Here is a 19,610-nt window from a genome sequence, read left to right as displayed (position 1 = left end):
CTTCGCTCAGTACCGGGCACAAACACAATACGCATGGCCTTTGCCGGGTGGATAGTTAAATGATGGAAGGTGATTATCAAAGGTTATACAGCTCTCTCCACATCTCCAGGAAGAAGATTTCCTCAATCATTCCGAACACAAAGATATTCTTTTATTCTGAAAAATCTTTTACAGGTGATTCTGTAGCATATGTCATTATTATGACATCTATGTGCATGTGTTTCTCAACATTCTAATGTGGTCATCAAGCCAGCACCGCGTGGCAGGCCCTCAGAAGACGTGACACAAGGCCAGCACTGACCCGTGGTCCTCCAGCTGGAGGCCGTGACTTGGAAAGCATGTCTATCACGTGATCGTTTGCCATGATTTCACTTATGGAGAGGACTGTGTTTGTTTGGAGGAAAATGTTCACCAGGCCTACTTGGGAGAGCAGCTAAGCCTTCAGGGAACTTGACAGGGAGAGGCTGCTGAGGCCTGAGGCCGACAAGGGCAGCATTTTCCTGGTTGAGGCCGAGGCAGAGGGGGAGGGGAGGAGTGGAAGCCAGGAGGGTGAAAGCCACAAGCTTGCCCCATGCTGTCCTCGGGATGGCACGGTGCTCCCGAACCTGTGCACGTGTAGCAAACATAGAAACGCAATGATGAGAGATCCACAATCACAGCCTGATATTTAACCAAACTTTCCCAGATATTAATAACTAAAGTAAAAAAGGAAGGCAAAGATATGGACCTTAAGTGGCACAATAAATAAATTTAACTGAATGTATATCCAGGAGTCTGTACCTAACTGAGGCAGGAGACAGACGGGCCCCAGGCTGAGCAGCTGGAGTCTGGCCCCTGTGGACAGAGACCCCGAGATAAACATCATAGCAGGAGCAGGGAGAAGCCTCTTCCCCTAACCCCAAACCCTGGAGGAGGGGTTGACCCCCAGAGGGACTCCAAGACAGACAGCCTTCCTGCAGCAGAAGAGGACACCCTGGTCTCTCTCCGGTGCCTCCAGGAAGTAAACACTCCGTCGTACCATTTGTGTGAAGAGAAAATTAGCTCTCATTGGAGGGTTGGGGTAAAAATATCTCCAGTCTGTAAACACATCGGTTGGGGCATCCTGGAGGCACACGACTGGAGCACCACGGGCTGCAGGTGCCTGTCTGCCCTGCGTCTTCTCACCCCCACAGGTGCTCCTGGCTCTGCTTCAGGACAACCAGGTCGCACACGTGTCCCCAGCCCTGGAGCACAGATTAGGAAAAGTTTCTCACTTTTCTCCAGGTCAGTGGAAAAGTTCTTGAGACCAAGTGGAGGGAAAGAAAGAGCTGGTCTGTTTTCTGTCTCAGCAGATGTCCTTCTGGAAGGCGATGGGGGGTGTCGTTTACCAGCATCCCTGACCCCTCTTCCCTGGCATCCTGGCACCCAGCCAAGCCCTGTTTCTCTGCTTTCTCAGAGAAGGTGCTCAGACTGACACCCCGACAGGGAGCTGGGGTTCCTAATTCTTAGGGCTCTCAGCCCGGGAGAAGCAACTCCTATGTCAGGCTTCCTCGTGGCCATGTTGCTGTCCATCCCTGTTGGTGGTACCATGGCTGCCTGTACCCCGGTGAATAAAGAGGCCCTGACTGATGCTGACCCTGGGCAGAGGGGAGGGGCTCTTTCTTCCACCCACAGCATGTATGATATCTTTACTTAAACGCACACACACACTGACACACTCTAGCACATGGCACAGAGCCTCCTTCGGGTGAAGCGTGTAAGGCCTGCTCAATCGCTTCTTAAAAAAGTTTCTCTCTAGGAAGTCACTGTAAGCCCAAACTTTAGCATTAATATGACCTTTTTCGAGTGAACCCCTACAAAGGAGAGGAACGTGCAAATAAATCAAAGTGCAGACTTTGCTTCTTAATCCAGCATAAGCAGCATGTCTGGTTGTTACCCCCAGAAAAATGGGGTTCACCTCTTGGTGGGTGTGGAGCCAGAAGACACAACCAAGCCAGAGAGTGGGAGAAGGGAGGATTCATTACTGGCAGCAAGTGAGGAGAACACAGGGGATCTTCCCCGAAGCAGTGTCTCCCCGAAGAGCAAAACTGGGGAAGTTTTACCCTAAGGGTCACATGCATCTTCATGAAGGGGCTTGAGCAGAGGCAAACTCAGCATAGAATTGGGGCAAAGGTCAACAGAGTCCACACTTGAGGGTCCACATCATTGCTCCGTCCTCCTCCTGGGTGGGGGCCTTAGTTCCTGCAGAACTCAGAGACTGGATCCCATGTTATATGTAGCCCTTGAAGAGGAAATGGGACTCTGTTCTACTTCTGAGCTGTTGTTTCTTGACCGCTTTTCCTGTGTTCCCACATTCCCTTACTTCTCTGAGAGCATTGATTACTGAGACCTGTTCAAGGGCAAGCGCTGTGGCCAAGATTCGATCACAAAATGGCTCAGGCCAGAAATGCCTTCTCTTATGTCTAGAAAGCCATGCCTGGTTCTCTCTCTCTGGGGACCCCCTACTCTATCGTTAAAGGGGATGTCTGCTACTTGCACACAAAAAAATTGTTGCCTGCCATTTCAGTAAACAAAGAATGCTGCCTGCCATTCTGGTAAACAATGAATGCTGCCCACCAGCAAGCCATCAGACACTGCAGCCCACCCTGCTGTGAGCCCTGAGAGGAACTCAGGATGGAGGAAAAAAAGGATACAGGCCCTAGTTAAGGTGCACCTCAAAGGACTGATTTCAATGAGCCCAGACTCTTGCATCCTCCCATACATAGAAAAGCACTAAAGTCATTAATTTGAGATGTCTGTTTATTTTTGTGATTAGCAGTCATCTTTTGATGTTTGACTACATGTGATTTTTTTTCAGCAAAAACTTCTCTACATCCTGGCTATCCCCTACCTCTTTGGAGCAGTCCCTCAGAGCTATCTGCGAGGCTGTCTCCCCAGCTGTTGACCTCAGTAAGGTCCCGAATAAAACATAACTTTCAACTTCCAGGTTGTGCGTTTTTTTTCAGTCCACATACTGTTTCCTCAGGTTATGGAGACGTGTCCTTCTATTCAAAAAAAAACGAAGGAAAGACATTGAAGAGAAAGAGAAGATGGTAGACGAGACAAATATGCGAGAACAGAGTTGGAAATACTGCAACAAGTTGGGACTTGACAAAGAGGGAACCTGGAGCCACAGAACCTTGGATCAACCCAGAGGGCGTGCTTTACTGGGAGGCTCTGGGGTCAGTGACTTCCCTGTCAGTGGATCCTGCTCTCTCCTTCCCGGAGGCTGACTTCAGGTCGTTGCTGTGGTGTAGAATGCACAGCAAAGGAGCAGAAGCACAGTCCTGTTACTTTTTCAGAACTTAGTCACACTGAAACTGAGCAGGACCCTGTGGGGCTTCAGGACACAAAAGTCTTTCTGTGTTCCCCATTTCTTGTTTGCAGGAAATAGGCTTCATTCAGCCTCCAAGACCTTCCCAGAGTTCCAAAGGGCAGGTTCAAACAGATGCTAATCAGGGAAGGGAGGGGATGCAGAGACAAGGGAGGAGCAGTCAGGAGACAATAGTGCAGCCTTGAGGCAGGGTCCTGGTGCCCCCTCAGGGGATGCACATAACAATGTCTTTGAGCTGTTTTGCAGATACTGAAACTCCCACCAGGTGGGAGAAGTTAACTGTATGCTGCCCGCAAGCACGTAGACCCCAGCCCAGTTGGAGCCAGGTTGATGACGTTGACCCCTGATTACCTCACCACCAATTCTTCTGATTGCAGAAGAACGTCCACCAGCTGATCACACCCTCCTGTTTCAACCATTACTATAAAACTCCTCACTACCCGCTCCAGGTTGGGACACACAGTTTTGAGGGCATTAGCGCACTGAGGCCCCCTTTGCCTGGCAAGACAATAAAGCTATGCTTTTCTACTTCACCCAAAGCTCTGTCTCTGAGATTTAATTCAGTGTTGGGGTACAGAGGCTGAATTCGGCATCAAAACGAAAAGAATAAACACACTTTGATGTAAATCTCCCTCTCTGCTTCTCATTCCTTCTGACCCATCTGCAGACTTAAGTTTCTTTTCTTTATCAAGACTTTCCAGGACTGTTATACCATTTTGCCCAATCTGAACCAAAATAGTAGGAAAGGGAAGGGGTCCAGGCAACAAACATGTATTGAGCACCTGGTATGCTCCAAATCTTTATCTCACATGATCTTCAAAATGACCATTTGAGGTGGGTATTGTTATCCCTATTTTACAGACAAGGAATCCAAGGCTTAGAGAAGTTAAGCAACTCTCCCAAGTTTACAAAAACCAAGAATTGGAATCATTGTCCTTCAGACTCCAGAGACCATGTCCCCCCATGTTGCTTCCAGCATCTCTCCAGTCTGTTTGGAGGTGAGTTTTTTTTGAACCCAAGTTCGTGTGCTCGACGCACAGTGAGGCCAAACAAACCGAAACATTGAAGTTTGGAGCAGAGAAAGGTTTATTGCAGGGCCACGCAAGGAGAATGGGTGGCTCGTGCTCAAAACCCCCATACTCCCAGGTGGTTTTGGGGAACAGTTTTTAAAGGCCAAATTGGGGGTGAGGGCTTCAAGGTGTGTGACTTCCTTCTGTTTGGTTGGTGGGGACGTAACAGGGCAGTGCCCCAGGAATCTTGTGCTCAGCCTGAAATTACCATCCTCCACCTGGTGGGGGCCCTGGTTCCTGCTGAAGAACTCAAAGACATATTGTTATGTAAATCCCTTAAGGAGGAAACAGGACCCCTCTTTATGGAAGCACTATGGTTTCTCAGCTGCTCCTCCCTTGTCTCTGCAGCCCCCCCCTTCTCTAATTAGTAACCATTTGCATCTGTCCTTTGGAACGCAGGGAAGGTCTAGGAGGCTGAAGCCTTTTCCCTGCTGTAGACGAAGAGTGTCGGCCGCCATATCAGTAAACAAAGGATGTTTCGGCCATCAAGGCCTCAGCCACTGCAGCTGCCCCCAACTGTATACTCTGAAGGGACTCAGGAGGGAGAAAAACAGGATACTGGCCCTAGATAGTTAAGGAACATATCAAAGGAATGATTTCAGTAAGTCCAGACTCTTGCATCTTCCTATATGTAGAAGAGCACTTAATTCCTTAATTTGAGATGTCTGGTTTTTCTTTAATTAACAGTAATCTCTTGCTGTTCTGACCATGTGGTTTTTGTTGCAAAAATTCCTATATATCCTGGCTCTTCTCTCACCTCTTCGGAGCAGTGCCTCAGAGCTATCGGAGAGGCTGCCACCCAGGCTTAAGTCCTCAGCAAGTCCACCAAATGAAACCCAATTGTCAACTTTTAGGTTGTGCGTTTTTTTTCAGTCAACACTACAAATAAGAAACGGGGGACACGGAAAGGCTTTTGTACCTAGGGGTACCCCCACAGGATCCTGCTTGATTTCAAGTCTCGAAGGAAAATTCAACTCCCCGTTTGCTACTTGATTTGCGCTTTGTGTTGGTTTGAAAAGCATTGCAAATGCTTTTGTTCAAGTTTAGCACAAATGTATTTAGTTCCCTGAGCTCTTTTAAGACATGTATCTCTCCTTAGTAAGCCACCATTAGAAACAAGCGTAGTTAGTTGGATAATGTGGTGATAGAAGCACAGACTCCACAGCCTTGCTCACTGAATGCGTCCAGGGCTCTGCTGCCTTTCTGCACAGGGCCAGAGCTCTCCAGAGAACAGTGAAATCATAAGGAGGAGCAGATCACTTGACAGTCAAGTGCCTCCTACCATGTCACTAGTTAGGCTCCATTCCAGGATCCTGTCTCAGCCACTAGTCATGACATGTGTACTCCATCTGTGGAGGAAAATCAGTGTTTTACAACGAAGCACCTGCATTCACTCTCATAGGAACCTCTGCTCCATATAGAATATTCATGGAGCCTTTCTCTGTGATCTCGTTCTGAGTTTCAAAAGATTCCCTCGCGGAAAAGACCATTTAACAGACAGAACAATTTCACAACACAAACACAGGAAATTCAGCAGGAGAAAAGAGACACTGATACTGAAAACTGCTCTTTCCACAATCAGACACCACCTCATATTTCCCAGGTCACCACAATGGCAAACATGCCTGAGCATATAAAGGGAATATAAAGGGAGCATATAAAGGGAGCTAAAGGGAATGGCAGAGCAAAGAGAGAGCAGAAGGAAAGTCAATGAGCCTAAGTAGAATTCTACTGTTTCTAATTTCTCTATTGTGTTTAGTGATGGGACAGACCATCACCATAAAATAATTTTTACTTGTGACTTGGGAACATGGTAAACTAGAGCAGAAAGAAGGTTTAGTAAAGGAAGACAATAGAAACACAATAGGTGATGGAGTTATTTCAATATTTTTATTCTGTCTTTATGAGATTTGGAGGAATGTAATTAATTCACACAAAAGTGTGAGCAGTTACAAAGACATAAAGAAGATCATATAGTGATGACAGTTGAAGCATATCCTTGTCAACAACATCAATCTATTTCATGTTTCTTGGCATTCATAATTTAGTATAGTAAGTTATATATGTGTATACATACTTATTTTTTAATTAATTAATTAATTTTTGGCTGCATTGGGTCTTCATTTCTGTGTGTGGGCTTTCTCTAGCTGTGTCCAGCGAGGGCTACTCTTCATTGCAGTGCGCGGGCTTCTCATTTCAGTGGCTTTTCTTGTTGCGGAGCACGGGCTCTAGAGTGCGGGCTCAGTAGTTGTGGCGCACAGGCTTAGTTGCTCCGCGGCATGTGGGATCTTCCCGGGCCAGGACTTGAACCCGTGTCCCCTGCACTGGCAGGCGGATTCTTAATCACTGTGCCACCAGGGAAGTCCCTGTATATATATACATATATACACACTTACAAAATTCTACTTTTGTAAAACCGATGCAGGGGACACGGGTTCGTGCCCCGGTCTGGGAAGATCCCACATGCCGCAGAGCAGCTGGGCCCATGAGCCATGGCCGCTGAGCCTGCACGTCCAGAGCCTGTGCTCCGCAACGGGAGAGGCCACAACAGTGAGAGGCCCGCGTACCACAAACAAACAAAAAAAACCTAGGGTGACTGTATGAAAAATGAAGTCCCTAAGTTAAACATTAAAAAATATTAGTCATTGGAAAGAAACTCTGTCATATTTTACTAATAACTATACTGAGAATTCTGTTTTGACTCTGTTGCTTCCTGGAGCATTAGGGATGTACTTTCTACGTTGGATATAAAACAAGCTATTTCAAGAATTTCCCACAGTGGGACTTCCCTGGTGGTCCAGTGGTTAAGACTCAGAGCTCCCAATGCAGGGGGCCCGGGTTCGATCCCTGGTCAGGGAACTAGATCCCACATGCCGCAACTAAAGATCCCATACGCAGCAACAAAGATCCTGTGTGCTGTTACTAAGACCCCACGCAGCCAAATAAATAAATAATAAAAGAATTTCCCACAGTATTAAATGTATCAAGATCTCCTGCATCCTTGAGTCCAATTTCCAGTATGTTTAATCCTCTTCATTTTGTGTGTTGGTCCTCAAAAGATTCTGTTCCATTTTTCCTCCCTAACCTTAACATTTCCCAATATTCAGAAATCAGAGCAAAGAATTATCTTGCTTTTCTGCATAACAAACTATTTGGTATACCATCATGCTTTTGATCTAACACAGAAACGAAGGATTATGTTTATTTTAGAAATACATCATTTTTATGTACTGTATAATGCACGTCTTGCTTATGTTTTATACAGATTTCAGCGCTTTCCCCTCTCATCACATTTACAGTCTGGGCCCCAAAAGAGGCGCAGGCAATAATGCTTCCACAGTAACTGGGCTCCATCCTTATTTGTAAAATAAGAAGCACTTCATTTCTCAAATTTTAATGGAGCGTTCCTTCCCGGATCTGTAGTGACGGATTCATTTTATAGATGTGGAAATTAACCCCGCCCACTCTTGAACGCGCTCCTTCACCTCCTTCCACCAAATTCTTTGAAAGAGACCCCGGTATCCCGGTCCAGAGCATCCCTGCCTCCATAGCAACCAGACTCATCTCGGGCTTCCCGTGCACCATGGCGACGGCGCGCCGCCGTGGTCGCTATGGTGACCGGGGCGGGCGCAGGGCCGCGGGCAGGGCGCCTGCGCCGGGAGCGGGCCCTCGGCCCCTCAGCTGCTCTCGACATGGCGCTGAGGCGGCGGCCCGCGCTCGCCCTGCTGCTGCTCCTGCGGGGTGAGTACGCGGGCCTCCGCCGGGCGCGGCCGGAGGGGTCCGGGCGGAGTGGGGGGCGGGCGCGGGGGCCCGGGGGTGGGTGGTGCGGGGGGTCCTGGGTTCAGGGAGGGGAATCCCGGGGATGCGGGGGTCCGGTCCATGTACGGGGTCAGGGATGTGGGGGTCCCGGGGTCCGGGAGGGGCGGGGAGCGGCCCCGAAGGTGCGGGGGCCCCAGAGGTGCGGGCCGGGGAAGAGGTGCGGGCGTCGGGGGTCCCAGAGGTAGGGGAATCCTGGCGGTCTGGGGGTCTGGGTGCAGGGCGTCCCGGGGTGCGGGGTCCGACCCGGGGCCCGTGGCCCTGCGCTCCATCACTCCTCGAACAAAGCCGACCCGTTCCCGGTCCCCTTTGTCCCGCCGGCGCCCAGCCCTGCAGCCCGCCCTGGAGTGGCCCGGGGGCGGCTCGGACGGGGCGTTGGTCTGTCCTTCCTCCCCCCAGCCCATCCCCAACACCCCCAACCCCCGGCTGGAGGCCCCGGGCAGCCGGACGGCGAGACCACACGCTGGGGGCCGTGGGCGCGCGCTAGGCGCTCGAGACCGCGGTCCCACGTAGTCCTCAGAGCAGAGTCCAGAGAGAGCACTGAGCCCGAAGTCTGCCCCCGGGAGCAAGGGACACTCAGACCCGGGGTCCCGAGCGCCGCGCCAGCCTCGCCTGGGGCATCAGCAGTTTCCCCCCGTTCTCGGGTCGGTCTGTGGTCTGCTTAGTTGCCATCGTCATCCCGTGATGTTTGCCAGAGTGTACACAGCGAAGCCCCAAGTGACTGTTTGGGGGTGGGGTGGGCGGCGTACTAGGAAAACAAAGGCTCCTGTGTTGGAGGCTCATTGTGGGGTGGTCCTCGGGGGTGACGTGAACAGTGAGGGTCCGGGCAGAAGCCGGGGAGCAGGGCTCTGTGATGAGGACGAAGTTCAGGGAGTAGATGTTGTCCCTATGCTGTGCTTGAAAGTGGTTTCCACAAACGTGTGGTTGGGAGAGATGAATGATCAAAGGCTAGCCAGGGGACAGGGGTGTCAGGAATGTCCCCTCCCGGCTTTGTTGGTCACACTGACAGTGTCCTATTCACAGACTGGAACAACTCCCTATTGAGAAGATCTGTTCACATGAGAGTTTGCAGTTTTTATCGCAGAAACATTTGGCAGTTTAGTTCAGGAATGAGTTTCAAGTTGGTGGTTTGTTAGTAAAACTAGTGGATGCTAAAGGCCTTCACATCCCCTTAACTTATTTTTAAAAAAATTCTTTTTAATTTAATTTTTTTTTAACCACTGGACCGCCAGGAAAGTCCCCATTAACTTCTTATTTTGGTATCCCGGAGGGGCTACTTGTGTGCCTTTCTTAACGCTAAGGACTGGTATTCACCTGTAGAACACAGGAGGGATAATCACAGTTTTGCAAAATAGCACTAATGACAAAGAATAGAGGTGGTAGGATGTATTAATACACTTTGAAGGGATGTAGCTATCATTTTTAGTAGGGAGCTCTTTTCTGTTATTTGCTTATGCTCTAAATATACAGTAATATCTTGAAAACTGTATTCGGTCACAGGGCATCACAGCTGTGTCTCTTTTATTTTCATGATTACACTTTTCAATTGCTATTATTTATGCGTGTTCGCATTTAAAAAAAATCTGGTTCCTGATATAATACAAACATTCTTTATTAGCTACCCTTTGCCAGGCTCTGTTATAAAAATTTAATATGTATTAATTTAATATTGATAACTCTAAAAGGTTGTTAGTATCATCTTGCCCATTTTGTGGACTAAGAAACAAGTACGGAGAGATTCAGTAACTTGCTCAGGGTGACATCCCATGTGTTTCAGATGTGGAAATCAACCATTTGTGTTAATCCATTTTTTTGGTTACTTGTACTATTCTGTTTGACATGGAGTTCTTGTTATGGATCATTTTAACCAGATTTTTAAATGTTCAACGCTGCGTGGTTTGTAGATAAAGTATTCTTTTGTTGAATTGGTGACAGGTGCAATTCATCTTTGCAAATGTTATATACCACATGTCTTTTTTGAATGATTATGTGGTAATCATTGTCAGGTTTCCAAATCTTTTGATGTCCTAGAGAAGTGCTTCATTTAGAGTTAAAACAGTTACAGTTTGTGTATTCTTGGGGTAAGACAATTTGTGTGTGAAAGTTTAGCAAAATCTGAAAATCATAATTTCCAGGAAATTTTTGAAAAAAATTGTAAATTTTCCATTTGCATATGTTTGGACCTCTGAAACATTTTTAAATGACCTATTTTGTGTTGTTTTCAGTCTTTTGAATTAATTATATCTGACTGATATAAGCGTTATCAGACATGCATGTGCATGTGTGTGTTCAGAAAAACAAGGACCACCTGCCCTGAAGCATGCACTGCTACAGATCAGCTGTTCATTCCTGAAGGGCCTGTTGAAGGCATTTGTTCTGAGTGCTTCAGGCTGAGGAGACTGAATGGGCAGCTATTAGAGATTCTTAATCACAAGTAATTGCAGCGGTACATACAGACAGAATGTTCACACACCCAACCCCAAGCTCTGGGAAACTTGCTCTTAAGGCAGCCTGGCGGGGTAGGCTTCAATCAATTCTTTTGAAAGAAACCAGGTTTGTATGAATAGCCCACTTTCTGAGATGGCCATATAATGTGACCGGAGAGGCTGTCGATTTAGTACAATCCAGCCAGCAGCTGTTAGCGATGTAATCTTAGCAAATTCCTTCTCCATAAATTCTTTGCATTTTTTCACAAGCACAAGTGGAGTAAAACAAAGGAAAATTTGTGTGTGGATGAAGTCAGGATGTATGGAGTCTGCTAAGTGATACCCTAGTCATGACACTGGATTCTCTTTAAGACAAGTGTATAATCAGGTGGTGAATGTGATGCTGTTAGGGCTGAAGCCGATTTCACATCTCCTGTGTTTACCCCCTGGATGCTCACAGTACATGCAGATAGCTTCAGTGGAGTCGAAAGGGTTCCTGAAAGAAAGTTTTGGTAAGCACATTCTTTTACACCTAGTTTAGTAAAGACAGTATCCACTGTGGTTCTGTATATGGAGATCTAAGGCCTTAATTTTCTGCCTTTTCCCACATGTCATGACACACACAAAGCTTCCTGAGAATTAGCCCTTGTTTCTGATGTCTAGGAATGCTGTAGTACTTTGTGTTGGTGTGTTTTCTTTGTTTTTAAGTAATATCTACTATGTGTTTTATATATATTATTTTTCCCATGAGTAGTTAGTATGTACAGCTGAGGTTTCAAAGCTGTTTGTGTAGAAACATCTAACTCGTTAATAGATGAGGACTATACAAACATTTTTTCTTATGCCGTCTTTCATTTTCACAGCATCCCAAGGCTTCTATGGTTCAGCTTTCTTTCTGCAAAATATTGCTCAAATCAAGTTCTGCCATGTTCACGTTGTCTGCTTTGCCCAGCTTAACCTCAGCTCACAGTGATCTTTACTGTCTCTGAAGCGTAGCTTGTAGTCTGTAGTTCTGTTCAGTACAACAGACATTTACTGAGTATCTGTAATATGTCCTTCATGCTAGGGGTGCAGAAAGGGACAAGGCATCCCAAGGCCTTGAAGAGCCAGGGCTATTGCATGCCGAATTATGTTGCACTTTAGTTGTTGGGTGTAAATGCATTTTATCTTCTCAGTGTTATTAAAAATCCATTGGGAACAGAGGCTGAATTTAATTTCTTTTGTATCTTTCCAGGGACTATAGTAAATATTGCCTTTGTCACTTGAAAGTCAGTTGACATTTCTTAAACACTTCCTATGCGTCCAAGCATTTTTTTATGTATCTTATCTCCAGTGACCCCAGAAACTTTAGGAAATTCTTGGTTTTTACTACAGTAAAAACAGGAGTTTTTGTGGAAGAAAGAGAATGGCATTTCTTGACTTGGTTTACTTTAAACATCTTCTTTCTCTCATCTACTCTATGTAGTTATATGAGGTTATGAAGAAGAAAAACATGGGGAAATGCTTGTGGAGTCATTTAAGTAACACAGTCATACACCATAGGATTCCAATTACACAAAACATCTTTTCCTTAGAGGAAAAACATCTGGAAGATAGTGAACCAAAATTGGTTGATAGGTACTGTCTTTGAGTAGCAGGTCTTATGGCTGATTTAAAAATATATATATTATTTATTTACTTTGGCTGTGCTGTGCAGCACGTGGGATCTTAGTTCCCCGAACAGGGATCGAACCTGTGCCCCCTGCAGTGGAAGCGCAGAGTCCTAACCACTGGACCACCAGGTCTTATGGCTGATTGTTTTCTACTCTTCTCCTGTTTTTCTGACTGATTCTTTTGGGTTTTTTTCCCCCAAGTTTTCTTTGATAAGGATTTTTTTTATCTAATGAAAACAATTGCATTTTGGGGGCCTCCTAGACAAAATAGTGGAATTTTCAATTTGACACTTAGTAAAGATTTTCTTTTAAAGTGGGAAAACTTAGTTAAAAGTGATAGCATGTGATCGTGGCTTTTTCTAGCTCCTGAATTAATGTCAGCTGCAGTGCAAGAAGGACGGGCAGCCTTGAAGTTGTGTTTGATCACGCATTCTTTGTGACCCATTTGAGATTTGCTGTTCCTGGCTCTTGGGTTGGGCAGCCAGCTGTGGCATCCTCAGCAAGTGCTTAGCTGGAAAACTGAAAGAGGGTTGATGAGAATACCTGCCTCTTCCTTTTTTTGAACAAACAAACGGAATCATCTAAGGAGCTGCTTTGCTCTGCCTTTTCGGCATCAGCCCGTGTTTACTGGACCCCTCGTTCGTGCCAGCCGGGCAGCTCCTGGGGGACTGTTTTCTTTGTCTTGGGTGATACAAATACCAGGCCAAATTGACTTCCTTGGGAAACAGACTCTGAAAGATGTTTCCTGAAGTAAGCTGACAGCTGAAGTTCCCTTATCACTTCTTCCTGCCCACCAGGACTTCCTCGTGGGATGTCTTTCTCTAAGGAAAATATTTGACGTCTTTAGAATGAAGTGCAGCTGTCTGGAGGATTACAAGGAATGCAGCACATCCTAAGACAACTGCCTTTTCTTTCCTTTTTTCTTTTTTTTAAAAATTTGGTGCCATGATTTTCCTCTAAAGTGTCTCTACCAGGGCCCTGGAGCTCAATCAGCCAATCCACCGTTATTAGGCAAAAATCTCCGTTTTCATGGCAGTAGAGCTTTCCACAGGCGGAACAGGGACAGCTGAGATAAGCGCTTCCCCAGACCAGAAACATCACACAGTTTAGGTAGTTAATGAACAGAGTAGCGCTTTGGGTAAATGTTTTACGTGTTTAGAAGTGAGAGCACTTACTTTGGGCTGGCCTGGTAGAGGAAAATTTCAAGAAGCAGCTGGACTTTTGGCAGTAATTTGGTTGACTTAGTGCAGATTTTTGGGGAATGGACGTGTTAGGGGCCAGTGAAGTGGAGGAAATACCGTGAGCAAAGGCGTGGCGTTGGGAATGCATATGTTGTATTTTGGGACCAATGAGTTATCATAATGATAACTAGTAACAGCTGCCAGGCACTGCGGAGAGCGCTACGGTACGGGGGTCTTAGCCCATGTCAGCGGTCAGTCCCTATAGGGTTCACGTTGCAAGTGCTGAACCTGAGGCTCAGGCAGGTTAGTTACCTGGCCCAGGTCACAGCTGGTAAGTTGAGGAGCCAGATAGATGGTCATGGACCTTATTATGTAGGTTCTAGAAGTTCATGTGGCAGTTTGAAGCAGGAAGTGATCTGATCAAATGATTTTACATGTGTTGGACTGATATTATATTCAAGATGGTGGGAGAGGGTAGGTCAGTTAGGAAGCTTCTAGAATAGTTCACAGTCACTCCCTTTAGGGTAGGTCTATTGATGTTGAATTCATTTTTGTTTATATCCGAAAATATCTTTATTTTCATCTTGTTCTTGAAGTATAGATTTACTGGGTATGTAATTTTAGGTTGACAGTTATTTTGACTTGGAGCCTGGGCCCCATTACACGGATGCTTTCTGGTTTCCATCGTTCCTGTTGTGAAACCTGCCGTCACGTCATCAGCCTGTCTTTCTCCAGCCACTTTAAAGATCTTGTCTTCTCTTTGGCGTTCTGAAATGTTACTATGTGTGCCTAGGGTGCATTTCTTTTTAATTATTCTACTTGTTAATTTGTTATACTTTGTGTATCTGTGACTTTATATCTTTCTGGAGAATTCTCAGGTAGTGTGAGTTCAAATACTGCCCAGCTTCTATTTTCATAACTCTTTCCTTTTGGAACTCTGATTAGATATATTCAGTCTTCCATCTTCCAAGACTGTTAACCTTTCTGTTGTAATTTCATGTTCTTCTTTCTTTGTGCTGTTTTGGGTTATTTATTTAGTTTTGTTTTACAATTGTTTCTTTTGCCAGCCATGTCTAATCTGTTATTTAACCAATGTATGAAGTTTTTTTTTTAACCCATTATATTCATTTCTAAAAGTTTACTCGATTCTTTTTATAATCTGGTTTCTTTTGCCTGCTCATTTTCACTCCTTTTTAATTTTATTTATTTATTTTTTAAAAAATAAATTTTATTATTTTATTTATTTATTTTTGGCTGCGTTGGGTCTTCTTTGCTTCGCACAGGCTTTCTCTGGTTGTGGTGAGCGGGGGCTACTCTTCGTTGTGGTGCACAGGCTTCTCATTGTGGTGCTTCTCTTGTGGAGCATGGGCTCTAGGCGTGCAGGCTTCAGTAGTTGTGGCTTGCGGGCTTCAGTAGTTGAGGCTCACAGGCTCTAGAGCACAGGCTCAGTAGTTGCGGTGCACGGGCTTAGTTGTTCCACGGCATGAGGGATCTTCCTGGACCAGGGCTCGAACCCGTGTCCCCTGCATTGGCAGGTGGGTTCTCCACTGCGCCACCAGGGAAGCCCTTACTTTTTTATTTTTAAACATTTCACGTACAGCTGTTTTATATTCTGCATGTGAGACTTCAAATATCTGACGTTCTTGGGGGTCTAAATCTAATGTTTGTTGTTTCTTATGACTTTTACTTGCAGTGACTTGTTTTTCTTTACTCGTAAATGACGTTTGGTTGATCGCAATCTGTGCAGATCTGGGGACGCTTTGTGTGAGAGACATGGTCATCTGGGATGGCTTTCAGGGCCTGGCAGGGTTGGGAAGTCTCAGGCTCAGCTCTGCCTTCCTGCTGGCCCATTGGCGCAGTCTCCCTAATGACCCTCAGGGTCATGCTCCACCCATCCTATTATTTTCTGGATTCGGCCTACAGCTATTTTACTTGCTGCGTTAAAGATCACCCCCTTCTCGAGAGCCCAGAGGTGCAGTGAAAACGGCAGTTTGCTTGCGTGGGCTCTCCAAAGTTGGAGTGCCGAGGCCTTTTGGAGAAGCTAACCCACAGCTGGAGCTGGAAACAAGAACCTCGGCTTTACCTAACGTAGGCCCCCTTCTATATAACTTAAGGGTCACACACCTTCCTTTAAAAGTTTATATTCTGAAGGTAATGCTTTTGTTTTCATTTTTCAAGTATAAAATGAAATTAAAATATTGGCTCTGCTTTTTCAGAGCACATATACGCCCACGAAGGTCTGATAGGGTTGGGGGAAGGGGTTGAATGAGACTTGCTAAGCATCACTGCTGTCAGGATGGGGCTGTCCTGTTATAAAGACATATATATACCCAACTGCACAGCCGTTATCCCCATCCTTGGGTGGGTTTATCTGAAGAGTAATGAGCATTGATCATTTGAGACGCAGCAACTTAAAATTTGGAGAATTACTGCTGTCCCACACTATACAGGTGTCTGGGACAGCAGCTCCCCACTCTGCTGGTAACAGGACAGGTGAAGAGCTCTCCAGGTTTTCAGATTCAGATGCCTACAGGGTGAGGTGAGAGGGACCACCCATCCCAGGCTCCGCTGTCCGCTGCCTCTCAGATCCTTTTCTGGGTGGAGGAGGGAGCACACGTGGGTGTCAGGAACTCTGGACCCACTTCCCAGCTTTGCACGTGATTCATTGGGGGACCTTGGGGAAATAATATTGGTTTTAATCCAAGTCGCTTGAAAGTAATTTAAGCAGCATTCCTCTTCCCCTACCACCAACACATTCACATTTCTTTCCCCTGTTAGATAACTCACAGTGTGAATTTCAGATCCAAAAAAGTGGTTTTATGGGAATACCAGAGAATTTTTAACTGATTCATTGAATTACTTTATTTGTTAATTAAAAATTCATTTGAAGGTTTTGAAAGCCCAGTTCATAGAAATGTCTTCCTCTTCTGAAAGTTTGGAAGTTTTTAGAGCCAGGTAACTTTGGTTTGAAGCCCTCTTCTACTCCAAGAGGTTAGGAAATTACATCTTTCAGAAGCTCAGGTTTTGTGTTTGTTTGTTTTTTTAATCTGCTACAACCTTACTTGCTGGATCTAGTGTTTTAAGAGTTCCTGTGTTTGTTTACCAGGAAGAAAAAAATAGACCACTATTTGGTTGGGTTGGTAATCTGTTGTTTGATATCTAGTGTCAGATATGGAGTTTTCACTCTGACCGTATTTGGTCTTTTTAAGTCCACTGCCGGTAGAGAACGTTAGCCGTGAACCTCTAGAGCAGTGGTTCAGTAAGAACAAATGTTTGTGTCTTTAATTCACCAGGTCCTGTTTCAGACCTTCATCTGTGGAGTAGTTTATGTCAGGAACACCGTGTAGATGATGGAAGTTATGGCCCTTTTTTCCAAATAGTACTTTCATGAACATATGTGGAAATTTTATATACTGTTTGGGGGTTACAACCCCCAGAAGATCATTTGTGACCTCAGGTTGAGAGGCCTCCTCGAGGGCCCAGGGTCCCTGGAGTGTGTGTCTTCTGAAGTAGATGCTGACTGCATGCAGAACTCAGGACTGGTATACAAGTGTGTTCTTTTATTATTCTGTTATTTCTTCTTGCCCTTAACTCCGTCCCAGCCTGACTTCTGTGAGGCTGTGTTATGGATGGTGACTGTCCGTGTGAAGCATCTGGTCGTAATTTCCGTACATTTCCAGTTTAGCTCACTCTGTGGGTAGGTCAGAGGGAAGACTTTGATTTAAATGGAAAACAAAGTATGCACGTGGCTTCAGAGATGCTTAATTCTGCGATTCTGCAGTGCTCTGTCGTGTTAGCACAGGTCCAGGAGGTGTGCAGGGTGAAGCCCCAGGAAAAACAGAGAAACCCCTGCTGGAGCTGCCTTTCCATCTCCCTCGGTGTCCGTGTCTGTGTCTGTCTGTCTCTACCCTAGGCAATGGTGATGAGAGAACAGGCCTAAAGGACGTCTCGTGATGTTGGATGAGGGATCTGGCCCTTGCTGAAGCCAGAACAAATACCCTCCTGGTGGCCCCGTGGCTGACCCCCCTCCCCTGCCCCCTACATGTGGTTTGCAGCACAGAGGGCTGCTCCCCCTGGGCATCCTCAGGCTGGTGACTTTCTCTGGGACGAGTGCGTTTTCGTGTTTTGTTCCCTCTTCCACTAACACATTTGCTTTCTGTGCTGTTCTCGGCAGGTACGTTTTCTATGTGCAGAGTAAATAAAACGTGTTAGGACTTTGGTGTTTCTGTCCTTGTGCGAGCAGCGCCTTTCAGCTCCCAGTTTTTTCTTTTCTTTTCTTTTTTTTTTTTTTTTTGCGGTACGCGGGCCTCTCACTGTTGTGGCCTCTCCCGTTGCGGAGCACAGGCTCCGGATGCGCAGGCTCAGCGGCCATGGCTCACGGGCCCAGCCACTCCACGGCATGTGGGATCTTCCCGGACCGGGGCACGAACCCGCGTCCCCTGCATCGGCAGGCGGACTCTCAACCACTATGCCACCAGGGAAGCCCTCAGCTCCCAGTTTTGAAGCTACAACTCACAAAACTTGGAGGAAGACTCTTTAACTGGCGCTCAGAGACTCCAGTCTGGGGGTCCTGTCTTGGCTCTCCTGCCCTGCCCCGCAGGACTGGGCTGTACAAGTTCTGGGCTCCAGCAGGGGCGCTGCCTTCACGGGAGAATCGCCAGGTTTGGGCTTCGGGTGGCGGAGACGAGGCACTTTGCCGTCCACACCAGCCCTCTCCGTAGAGGAGTAGGGTTCTAGAGAAGCGTAGCCTTTTCGTTTTCTTTTACAAGATAATGGCTATGTCATAAAGAGAAAATTGACCCTGAGAGTGTATTCACTCAATTCAGTTTTGTCGGGGAAATCACGCGATTTGGAGCATGGTCTTGGGCTCTGTAGAAGTGTTCCATCACTGTCTCCTGAATCACCCTTGTGTGTCGCCATTTGTTTTATTGTCATGGCCCATCTACCCCAGTGCAGATCACCCTCTTTCTGTTCAGTTCCACTCATTCCCTGGTATCCAGCTCAACACACTTCTCTGTAAAGGCTTTTTTAGGTCTCTAGCCTGTAGTGATCTCTTCCTTTCTGAATTCCTGTTCATCAGGAAGAACGTAAGCTACACCAAGGTTTGAATCTCAGCTCCACTGTAGGACTTGTCCAGGTCAATCTCCTTACCTATAAAAAAGCAGAAAAACATATAACTTTGTAGGATTGTTTTGCAAACCAGTGACTATATATAGTGTTCCTATTAAAGTTATCTGTATGAGTGCTAACAAAAATTACACTAATCGATATAGTAAAATTAAAATTAATTACATAATTAAGTGCTTAGCAGAGGGCCTGGTATAATAAGCTCTCAGTGCTGGGTTTTAGAGATTTACTGTCACTACTAACTGTTGATGCTGCTGCTAATACTCCTATTACTACTTTACTACAATTCATTTAATCCTCAATTAATCAGAGGCAAATGGAAAATGAACCTTATCAAGTGTAGGCTTTTGGACTCCTCCATTACAAGGAGGCCCCTTCCCAGGCCCCAGGTTTCGTCTTAGCAGTGTCCTCAGATTTGCAGAACTTAAGACGCCTTAGCTATAATCAGGTAAGACTGAGAAGTTCTCTTCTTCCCCTCTGCTGCCTTCGTGGCCTTGCACTGGCCCAGCACAGGGAGGTGAGTGTCTGTTCTTAGTTGTGGTTTGGGAAAGGGGCAGGGGGTTCACTAGCCATTTTAGATGGGGGCCGACACGTATTTCTATTCAAACAAATTACAACCTGGACAGATGAGAAACCAGGGCCTAATTTGTATGTTTCTTTCCTTTTTTTTTTTTTTGCGGTACGCGGGCCTCTCACTGTTGTGGCCTCTCCCGTTGCGGAGCACAGGCTCCGGACGCGCAGGCTCAGCGGCCATGGCTCACGGGCCCAGCCGCTCCGCGGCATGTGGGATCTCCCCGGACCGGGGCACGAACCCGTGTCCCCTGCATCGGCAGGCGGACTCTCAACCACTGCGCCACCAGGGAAGCCCTGTATGTTTCTTAATTGTTATTTTAAATAATTTCGAGTCAGAAGACCTGGTTTCTACCTTGGCCTCTGATACTTTCAAGTTTTGAGGCTGTAATTGTCTCCTAATATATCCGAGCCCT

At 46.3% G+C, this 19,610-nt stretch overlaps 1 protein-coding gene across 1 annotated transcript in view; it reads left to right on the top strand.

Moving 5' to 3' along the window:
- Positions 1 to 8,070: 8,070 nt before the first annotated feature.
- JAM3 (junctional adhesion molecule 3) overlaps positions 8,071 to 19,610 on the top strand; it is a 60,320-nt gene continuing 48,780 nt past the window's right edge. The window contains exon 1 of the mRNA XM_033861761.2: positions 8,071 to 8,163. Within this exon, the coding sequence (XP_033717652.1) occupies positions 8,115 to 8,163 (49 nt within the window). The 5' untranslated portion in view covers positions 8,071 to 8,114. The remainder of the gene's footprint in view (positions 8,164 to 19,610) is intronic.

The sequence above is a fragment of the Tursiops truncatus genome, chromosome 8 (assembly GCF_011762595.2).
Source record: "Tursiops truncatus isolate mTurTru1 chromosome 8, mTurTru1.mat.Y, whole genome shotgun sequence".
NCBI lineage: Eukaryota > Metazoa > Chordata > Mammalia > Artiodactyla > Delphinidae > Tursiops > Tursiops truncatus.
The sequence above is the reverse complement of the archived record's forward strand: the minus strand, read 5'-3'. Positions and strand labels throughout refer to the sequence as shown.